The following is a 10,218-nucleotide window of genomic DNA, read 5'->3' as shown; positions in this document are numbered from 1 at the left end:
CCTCATCCCGCCTCAAAGTCCAAAAAGATGTGCTTCTAACTATTTTGGGGTAAGCTCTTCATTTATACTGCTTAGATGAAACTGTCAAATGATGGTAAATTCAATGTATTATAGCATACTACCTAAAAAGCTATGGAATTTGACCCTGAATGAATGAAGGAAAATGACAGTGACTTAATGTATTCAATTAAAAGATGATTATATCCTTTATGTGATGATGAAGATCAGTGTTGTTGGGCTGGGGATGTGGCTCAAGCGGTAGCGCACTCGCCTGGCATGCGTGCGGCCCGGGTTCGATCCTCAGCACCACATACAAAGATATTGTGTCCGCCGAGAACTAAAAAAAATAAATATTAAAAAAAAAATTCTCTCAAAAAAAAAAAAAAAAGATCAGTGTTGTTTTTAATGCCCTTTTTTGCTGATGTTAAATTGGTAACCATAGTATTATAGCATACTACCTACTTGTGTGTGTGTGTGTGTGTACGTGCGCGCACGTTGCTAAGGATTGAACCCAGGGCCTTGTGCATGCTAAGCAAGCACTCTACCACTGAGCTACATCTCCAGCCCTATATATTTTTTTATTTTTTATTTGTTCTTTTTAGTTATACATGACAGTAGGATGTATTTTTATATATATTTTTTTTAGTTGTAGACGGACACGATACCTTTATTTTATTTATTTTTTTTTAATGTGGTGCTGAGGATCGAACCCAGTGCCTCACATGTGCTAGGCAAGCACTCTACCACTGAGCTACAACCCAGCCCAACAGTAAAATGTATTTTAACATATATCATGGAATATAACTTCCCATTCTTGTGGTTGTACATGATGGGGAGTTACACTGGTCATGTGTTTACATATGAACATAGGAAAGTTATGTCCAATTCATTCTACTATCTTTCCCATTCCTATCCCCTCTCCCTTTCCCTCCATTGGATACTGTCCAATCAGGCGAACCTCCACTCCTCCCTCTCTCCCACTCCCCTCAACCCTACTGTGAGTCAGCATCCTCATATCAGAACATTCAGCCTTTGGTTTGGGGGGATTGGCTTATTTCACTTATCATGATAGTCTTCAGTTCCATCCATTTACAGGCAAATGCCATAATTTCATTCTTTATGGATGAATAATATTCCATTGTGTATATGTACCACATTTTCTTTATCCATTCATCTGTTGAAGGGCACCTCGGTTGGTTTCATAGCTTAGCTATTGTGAATTAAGCTGCTATCACCATTGATGTGGTTACTTCACTATAATACGACCAGCCCTTTATTATTTATTTATTTATTTATTTATGATACCCAGGATTGAACTCAGGGGCACTTAACCACATCCCCAGCCCCCTTTTGCAGGTTACTTAGAGACAGGGTCTCACTGAATTGCTTAGGGCCTCGCCAAGTTGCTGAGGCTGGCTCTGAACTCAGAATCCTCCTGTCTCAGCCTCCCGAGCCACTAGGACTGTAGGTGTGCACATCGCACCTGGCCAGCCCTTTATTTTTGAGACCTAGTGTTGCTATGTTGCCCAGGCTGGTCTCAAACTTTCAACTCTCCTGACTCAGTCTCCCTAGTCACTGCGATTACAGATGTACACCACCATGCCCATTCTCATGTTAGCCTTTTGACTGGTCTGTGAAATGCAGAAGTCTCAAAGACTGTAGGATTTGCAAAATTCTTTCTTCCTATAACATTCTATGTAAAACATCTTCCCGGAGCCTCTTCCTGGTGCCAGCCTTCAGCTCTGGGTAATCCTCAGCTTCAGGCCAACACCACTACAAGTCCTCCTTCATCCAGCGGAACTGCAGTCCTCAGGAATAGTATTTGCAATCTTCCTTACCTTAATAGTGACTCCAGGTCCTGCTCCTTATCACATTTATAAGCAACAGGCTATAGTCACTACTAAAGCTTCTCTCCCTCACCTTTAGGGATTACCAGTTCCTCAGGGAGGTCTTTCTTGGCCATTCTTTCTAAAGTTGCTAACTCCCACTCCCAACATACAAACACCTTCCCCGCTCTGCTCTATTTTTCTTTTAGCACTTAACACTATCTTAATAAGTAATCCTGTTTATTGTGTCTCTCTACTATAATAAATAACAGAACTAAACTATTCCAGATGCCATCACAGTAGTAACAAAACCATCTTCTCAGACTCCAGTGTCCTCTTCCTATTCCTTGTTTCTCCAACCCACAGACTCCTCCAAGCAGCAAAAGACTTCACCTTCCTGGGACCACTGCTCACAACCATGTCCCTTAAGTGATCTTACCATATAACCTCAAAGAGCTCCCAACAAAGAACCTTCTGCACATGGCCTCTCATACTTCCTAACCCTAAAGATGCTTGTAGCTGCTCCCACTAGGCCCAGCAGCAGAGCCGTGGTAAGAGAAAGCACCAAGTCCACCAGATCCAGGTTTCGATTCCCTGCTGAATGTGTGGGCCAGCCCACTCAGGCTCACCAGCTCCTGAAATTTGGAGTGTTCCAATTTTAAATGATTCCACATCCCTGATCCATTTTTTCCGGGAGAGGTAGTAGACTTTAATGACACAGACCAGAGGATTGCACAAGTTTTTAATAATAACATATTAATACTGTTAAACAAAAATAACACGTGTCCTCACTGGCAGCAACACGTATATATACACATTCTCTTCCTCTCACATCAACTCTGAGGTAGGAGGTACACTGGTTAAAGAATAAAAATACTCAATGGGCTGTGCATGGTCCAGACCACAGGCCCACAAGGCACTTGGGCAAAAAGCAGCCCCTGGAGGAGCCAAGGCTGAAACAGCTGTGCTAAGACCGTGGAGGTGCTGGCAGGGGCTGTGCAGAGTTGGTCCACCAGCCTTTGAGATCCTACTCAGGATTGGCTGGAGCAGGCAGAGGATGAAACTATAGAGCAGCAGCTGGTTCCACAGTTAGAAAAATGTTCCCAGCACATAAAGTGCTCTCAGTAAACATTTGTTGAATGAACTGAACAAATGGGGTAGTGCAGGGAAAAATTCCAGAGAGCCAGCCCATAGGTGTCCTGGGGCCTTCTAGGCAAGATGAGGAAAACAAGGGTGGCATGGCACTTCCACCAATTACTTGAAAGGTGAAAATACCAGCCATGGGAAGCTCTGGGACACCAGCTATACTGGTTGGGGAAAAGGAGAAAAGTGTCTCCTACATAATAATTGGCACCTTTGGCCCTCCAGGGCCCAGGCCTTCTCATTCTATTACACTGTGAACTCCCTAGGCTGGTCTGACCCTGCCTCAAAGGACCCCATTCACCTCTCCCTTCCCTGACAAAGCAGCCTGATTCTTAGCCTTGGGGAAAAAGTTCCGAGCCAAGTGAATCATGCGCCTGTTCTGAGGCAGCTGACTGTGTGGCAAAGGAGAGAGACTTCGGGCCCCATCCACCCGGTCAGGCTCCCAGCGGCAGCTAGGGTGGAGCCAGCGGTAGTAGACAAGGCGCAGAGCCAGACCTAAAAGTAAGCAGACACCGCCCAAGGGAAGCCACATGTGCAATGGGAGCCAGGTGCTATGAGTCACCCAAGTGACCGCCAGCAAAACACTGTCACTTAGGAGGAATGCCAAGTGAATGGTGGCCCGGCCTCGGGTATGGCCCTCAGACACATTAAACCAGGAGAAATAGAGGATGGTGGCCACTGTCGCCCGGTACAGCCACTCAGAGGTAGGGCCTGGCATAAAGTCTGTGCCCTGAAGCCAGATCCAGAGCAGCAGCACCAGCCACAGGCCCAGAAAGTGCAGGGCCACATAATGGGGGAAGAGGGCTGAGAACAGGGCCACCGCCAGGACTCGGGGCCCCAGTAGTAGCAGGTTCCACAGGAAGTAGATGACAGAGGAGCCCAGGCTCAGGAGGGGCTTGGAGGGAAGGCAGGTGCGCAAGGCCTGGTGGTAGTCCAGCAGTGCCCATGAGATGCCCAAGAAGGATGTGCAGATGCTAAGCCCTATAAAGAATAAGAGGAAACAGGTGAGCTCTGTGAGCAGCCTGCCTAGCATCCCCAGGCACACAGGTACCCTGGGGGTTCTCCTAGCAGCCCTGAGTTGGGTATTAGAATGCCCCCACTTGTAGACGGGAAAACTGCAGTGCCAGAACATTCAGTGAGTTCACACAACCAGAGGGCAGGGATTCAGTTGTGTAGCCTGACCTCACCAGGAGGCTTTACTTTAGGTGCTATCCTGGGACATCTTTCAAGAATGAGAAGGTATGAAACTTGGCACCCTTCGGCCTTGGCTGCACCCTGAGCATCTTCTAAGGACCCATAACCCTTCCTTTCTCAGAAGAGCTTAAGCTTTTCTTGGGTCTGAAAATCAGTTATCAGAAAGGGGCTGATTTCTCCATGTCAGAGAGGTCTTTGCCTGCAGCTGTCCTCAGACTAGAAGAGATGTCCCTGTGGCATGGCAGAAGTTCTCCTCATTCCCCTCTGCTCCCTTCCATGGACAGCATGACCCTGGACTTGCTTTCCCAAGATCCAGAAGCTGACGATAAGGTATTTATCCCACATCCTCGTTGCCCAACCTGGACTGGAACCCTAGGACCTCCAAGGAAAGATGGAAGCAGTCCTGAAATGTCTCTAGAATGCTTCCTCCCCTTTCCCATCCACCTAATTCACTCAAATGTTTATTGGGAACCTATCATATACCCATCAGATCTGTGGCCATCCCTGTCTCCAACTACCCACCTTCTAGGTTTGAGCAGGGCTAAAGTTTTTCCAGTTTGTCCAGCATGCCACAGCCTGTGACTTTTGACAAGCTTGTCTGGTTTATTAGTAAAGCCAGAAGCACATGCTTCACTTCCCTTGACCCACTCCTCCTCACCCTACAAGCCCCAGCTTGAATATCCACTGGGGTCACCCAGCCCACACACTCCTTGTGTCGGGTATCTCTATAATACCCCACCCACTTCTGCATGGAGTCTGATCACACTAATTATTACCTACTTCCTTATTTCTAAGTTCTTGGAGGGTAGAGAACAGATTCTGGCTGGACACAGTGATGCACACCTATAATCCCAGCTACTAGAGAGGTTGGGACAGGAGGATTAAAAGTTTGAGGCCAACTTGGGCAACTTAGTAAGACCTTGTCTCAAAATTAACTAAAAAAGGATGGGGATATAGCTCAGTGGTAAAGTGCTTGCCTAGCAGGTGTGAGGTCCTGGGTTTGATCCCCAGTACTGCAAAAGGCAGGCAGGCAGGCAGATTTTGCTCACCTGGGATAATGTTTGCTAAATAAAAAGTTGAGAAATCAGTCTCCTCCACCCAACATATGGTATAGTCTGTCTCCACATGGCTCTGGTCCTAGATATTTTAGCACCTTAAAACAGGAAAAAAAAATGCACCCAATGAATGCTGACTGACCCAGGCTGTCACTTTACCTTTTATACCTCTTTCCTCTGGTATAAAGTGAAGATGGACTCCTGTGTCACACTAAAAGTGATGGCAGAGTGGGGACTGGGTTCTTTGGGAGGCTGTGGCATTTTTAGCAGGGGGCTTCGGGATGTACTGGGGTGGCAAAGGCAAAGCGGAGGCACTGGACTCTGAATGAGCTGTGAGTTGGAGTCTAGCGTGGCCACCCTTGACTTTGGGCAAGTTACTTCCCTTTTCCGAGAAAGCCTCCCAAGACTCCTTACTACACAAACTTTCCCAGTGGTTGTTGAGGCTCTGCCAGCCTCCGCCACCTGCCTCTGTTTTCCAGTCACTCAGCACATTTATTGTAACTACTTGTGTTTATAGTCACTCATCCTGGCTGGGCAGAGGCTCCGCGTGTCTTACTCACTGCTGTGTCCCTAGCACAGTGACAGGTACAGAAGAGATGCTCAATAAAAACTTGACTGTATGAAGGTACTCAATAAATTGTTTATTGAATAACAAGTTGCTTATTATATATCAGGTACCCTACATGCTTTATCTAATATCATCAAACTAATAAAAATTATAATTAAGATTTATTATGTGCCACTGAGCATTATATGTAGCACCCCATTTAATCCTTTCATCAGTTCTATGAGGTAGGGTTTTTTTTTTTGGTACTGCAGATTAAACCCAAGGGTACTTTAACACTGAATTACATCCCTAGCCATTTTTATTTTTCATTTTGAGGCAGGGTCTTGCTTGCAATCCTCCTGCCCCGGCTTCCTAAGCAGCTGGGATTATAGGCATATGCATTGCATCTGGCAAGATCATACATTATGTCCATTTTTCAGATGAGGCCAAACTGATACTCAGAGAAGTTATGCAATCTTCCATACTTATGCAGCTAAAGATTAACTTTAGATTTGAACCCAGATTCACTGCCTAAAGTTTGGTCTCCTATTTTCTCAACAGTCATTCTAAAAAAGCAAATATATTGCTGACATTGAAGGGAAATTCTGCTAATCCATAAAAGGAGGGCCAGTTGCTGGCCTGGTACTCACACTGGTAATACTCAGCGCGGCCACTCTGTAGCACGATGGCCAGCCCCAGTGTGAGTTGTGGCGTCGTTTCCAGGAAGGTCTCAAAGAGCCGCAGCATGCTGATGTCCAAGGACAGGAAGTCGGCATAGGCCAGGTCAAACTCGGAAGGCTCCTCCTGCTGCCACACCAACAGCCCCTGCTGCAGCCCCTGCAGGCATCTAGGCAGTACACACAGATGCCCACTGGGCCAGGTCAGCGTCCAGTGAATTCCTCAGCCTCTTACCCATCTGGCAGATGCAAACAGTCTCCAATCCTAACTTGTCCACTCATATGGTAGAGGGACTTGGGCAAGCTACCTAACTTCTCTGAACCTCATCTATAAATTGGGATAAACACAACTTTTAGTCCTGCTGGTTAGGCACTGCCCCAAGAGCATCACAAACCTTGTCCTGTTTACCCCTCACAAGAGCCCCATTTTACATCTGGGGAAATGGCATCAAAAAGCTAGTAGTGGGGCTGGGGATATAGCTCAGTTGGTAGAGTGCTTGCCTCCATGCACAAGGCCCTGGGTTCAATCCCCAGCATCACAAAAAAAAAAAAAAAAAAAAAGCAGCAACAGCTAGCAGTGAGGGAATCAGAAAGGGACCCAAAACTGTTTGAATTTGAAAGGCATGCTATAAAGTTGTCCAAGGCAGTAGTTCTCACTTTTACTATGCCTAAGAATCTCCTGGGATCCCGTGGGCAAGGAACTATGGAGAGCTTCTGAGCATGGGCAACATGGGATCAGATTGTGCCCTAGAAGACACTGGCTGGGGCGAGGAGGAAGGGTGGGAAGAGTTACAGTGGAGCAGAAATCCCATTTTAAGAGGATGCTGGAGCCAGGCACAGTGGGACACACCTGTAATCCCAGTGACCCAGGAGGTTGAGATAAGAGGATTCCAAGTTCAAGGCCAGCCTCAGCAATTTTGCAATGCCCTAAGCCACTTAGCAACACCCTGTCTCAAAATAAAAAATAAAAGGACTGGGGATACAGCTCAATGAAAAAATACCCCGGGTTCAATCCCTAGTAACCCCACCCCCAAAAAAAAGAGAGATTTCTGAAACAGCCCAGGGACAAATGGGGGGTGCAGGGCTGGCCCAGATGGGTGGGGATAGAGACTAGGGCAGAATTAAGGTTGTCCACACAGGCCTCAGGGATTAATTGGCCTGAGGGGACAGTAGTTCTGCACCCAGAACTGATCTCACTTGGCTCTAGGGGGAGAGTCCATTCCCTCCATGCAAATTCATTCATCAGATGCCAGCTGTCACTTGCCTGTATAGACCTGATAACACACTGAGCGACAGGCAGGCAGGGCTCTGTTGGGGCTCTCCCTCACAGGAGCTTCTGCCTTTGGTCCTCTAATGCCTCAACAGAAGCCCCCACTTCAGCCTTGTCACGAGCAGGAACAGAGACCCTATTTTCAAGCCAAAAGTCAGCAGAAACAGGAGAAGGCAAGATGCATGAAGCACTCATGAACGCAGGCCCAGTGAGGCCTCCCAGACAGTAATACTGTGCCCCTCCATATCCCTCTGGGTTTTACTGGTGTCTCCTGCAGTCCCTCAGGAAAAATGGCGACATCAAAGCTCCTCTCTCTACTTCTGGAGACTCCATGCAGCTTTGTCAAGGCAAATCTGAATAGAATTTGTAAAAATGGACTCCAAAGCAGATTTCGCCTCCAGCCATCCTAACCCAGACCACACAATGAAGTCCTGACTTCATGGCATGGCTCTGACCCTTTGATTTCAGTTTCACTGTCTCTACAGGCCCCTGCTAATTCTAAAAAGGAGCATAGTCTGCACATATTTTCGGAGACCCAGCCTGTGCCCAGCCCTGGCTGGCTCCAGGGGTGTTAGATAAGTCAAACTGCATGATCTCTTTGTTGTTGTTATTGTTTTAATGGTACTGGGGATTGAACCAGAGGCACTTTACCACTGAGCCACATCTCTAGTCCTTTTATTTTTTATTTTTCGTTTTAAGACACGGTCTCACTAAGTTGCTTTGGGGCTCGCTTAGTTGCTGAGGCTGGCCTCAAATGTTTGATATTTCTGCCTCAGCCTCCCAAATCACTGGGATTACAGGAGTTCATTAGGGAGCCCAGCACACCTCTGCCCTCTTGCTCCATCTGGGGATGGGAAGCCAGTGTTGAGGGAGAAGCACACAACTGGGAAAGAAAAGGGGAGAGGGAATGAGCATGCTCTGGGGGTTCAGGGCTGCTGAAACTCACAGGGTGGCCCACATAATCATGAAGCTAGCTGACATTTGTTGGATGCTTACACTATGCCAGGACAATTTACAGGTGTCATTTCATTTAATCCTCATAAAAGAGAAGTAGGCATTGCAGCAATGAGTAAACAGATCTTGAGAGGTCAGTGACCTGCCCAAGGCCCTGCCCAGGACTAAAAGGCACAGCAGCGCTGAACAGTGCCAGCACAGCCTGAGGTACCTTCCTACTCCTTCCATTGACTCCTCACAACTGACCTGCCTGCCAGACCTCTCTATCCGCAACTGCCTCTTTCCATAGAGGAGAACACTGAGGCTCAGAGAAACGCAGAAAGGAAGTCACAGGTGGCATAGCCAGACACGGACTCCAGAAAATCTGACTGCGAAGCCCTCTTTCCCTCTTCCCTGAACACCGCTTTCCTTCACCGGAACCTGACGGGTAGGGCTAGATGAGCTCTGGGGACTCTAGACCTGGATTCTCTTTCCTTAAGGGTCTGGAGGCTCAGCTGCTGAGATCTGGTTCCTCTTCTGGCGTCCATCCTCTCCTCCCACCCCCTTCAGGGTGTCAGGAGTCTCGCCTCTACTACCAGTAGCCCAGGTGCAGGAGGTACCGATCTCCCTCCCCTTTCCGAGAGCGCGGCGCTCACCTGTACAGGTAGCCCAGCTGCAGGAAGTGCAGCAGCGCCAAGCAGCGGCCGGGAGGCTGCGACTCGTGCAGACCAACGGGGTCGGCGCGCAGCCAGACCCAGCTAAAGAGTTGCAGCGCCACCGATGCGAGGACTAGCAGCGCCAGCACCAGCGCGGCCCACAGGTAGCGGCCGCTGAGCGCATACTGGCCGGCGGCCCACAGGTCCGCGCCCAAGTCGAGCAGGAAGGCGGCGGTGCCCAAAACGCCCAAGATCAGATCCCGAAGGAGAACGGCGCGGGACGACCAGGGCATGACCCGCCAGCCTCTGCCCGTTCCCTCCCCTTGCCCCTGGGACCCACACTCTATCCCAAGGTCGCGGTCGCAGGAAGGAGGCGGGAGCAGCCTTTAGGGCAGCCCCGCGCCGGGGCCTGCTGGGCGGGACTTCCCAATCCCGCCCTGTCCGGGGAGGAGCGAAGCTGGTGTATTGCCCGAGCCCCCAAGCCAGCCCTTCCGCAACCCAAAAGGCGCTCCCGAATCTGGTCCTGTCGCCAGCCCTTGGGGTTTCTCGGACCAGCTCAGTGGAGCTGCGAGGGCCAGGAAGACCGATGCCTTTTGCTTGGCTGGCTTCTAATTGACTGGTTTTACATTCAGGAGCCTGGAGACTCCAGAAGGAGAGAATGGCGGGAAAACTAGAGCCTAGAGTCCAGGCAACAACCGTGATCCTTTACGTTTACATTATTGCAAACCCCAACGAGGGCGGGGCGCCGGGAGGGAAAGACATATTCTGATCCCTAAATGCAGTATTTTTGCAAACTACAGGTGCTCAGTTTAGACTTGAGCAGGGGATACACCAGGAGCACCGGACGGACAGGGCACATCTTCATGGTGGTTCATTTTGTCAGGTGATTGAGTGCACTTGAACTGCAAGTGACCCAC

General features: G+C 48.8%; 1 protein-coding gene across 2 annotated transcripts; it reads right to left on the bottom strand.

The window, feature by feature from the left end:
• Positions 1-2,551: 2,551 nt before the first annotated feature.
• Positions 2,552-9,714, bottom strand: Xkr8 (XK related 8). 2 transcript variants are annotated; one of them, XM_071617528.1, is made up of 3 exons: positions 9,302-9,714; positions 6,416-6,636; positions 2,552-3,950 (listed from the first exon to the last, which is right to left on the bottom strand). In XM_071617528.1, the coding sequence occupies exons 1-3, from the start codon at positions 9,592-9,594 to the stop codon at positions 3,253-3,255; spliced, it is 1,212 nt and encodes a 403-aa protein (XP_071473629.1). In that variant the 5' UTR covers positions 9,595-9,714; the 3' UTR covers positions 2,552-3,252. The 2 variants fall into 2 exon arrangements, with proteins under 2 accessions (XP_071473629.1, XP_027792778.1); XM_027936977.3 differs by having other exon boundaries at positions 6,416-6,612.
• Between the last annotated feature and the right edge of the window lie 504 nt (positions 9,715-10,218).

The sequence above is a fragment of the Marmota flaviventris genome, chromosome 10 (assembly GCF_047511675.1).
Source record: "Marmota flaviventris isolate mMarFla1 chromosome 10, mMarFla1.hap1, whole genome shotgun sequence".
In the NCBI taxonomy this organism is placed as follows: Eukaryota; Metazoa; Chordata; class Mammalia; order Rodentia; family Sciuridae; genus Marmota; species Marmota flaviventris.
Note: the sequence above shows the minus strand (reverse complement) of the source record. Positions and strands in the feature narration are given on the sequence as shown.

What these genes read in the sequence shown, in the direction of transcription:
- Xkr8 (XM_071617528.1), bottom strand. Translation starts at nt 9,594, where the DNA reads ATGCCCTGGTCGTCCCGCGCCGTTCTCCTTCGGGATCTGATCTTGGGC. An exon ending in CAGCTGGGCTACCTGTACAG is followed by an intron (nt 6,637 to 9,301) that starts GTGAGCGCCGCG and finishes GACCTGGCCCAG; the next exon opens with TGGGCATCTGTGTGTACTGC. An exon ending in CCGCGCTGAGTATTACCAGT is followed by an intron (nt 3,951 to 6,415) that starts GTGAGTACCAGG and finishes TATTCTTTATAG; the next exon opens with GGCTTAGCATCTGCACATCC.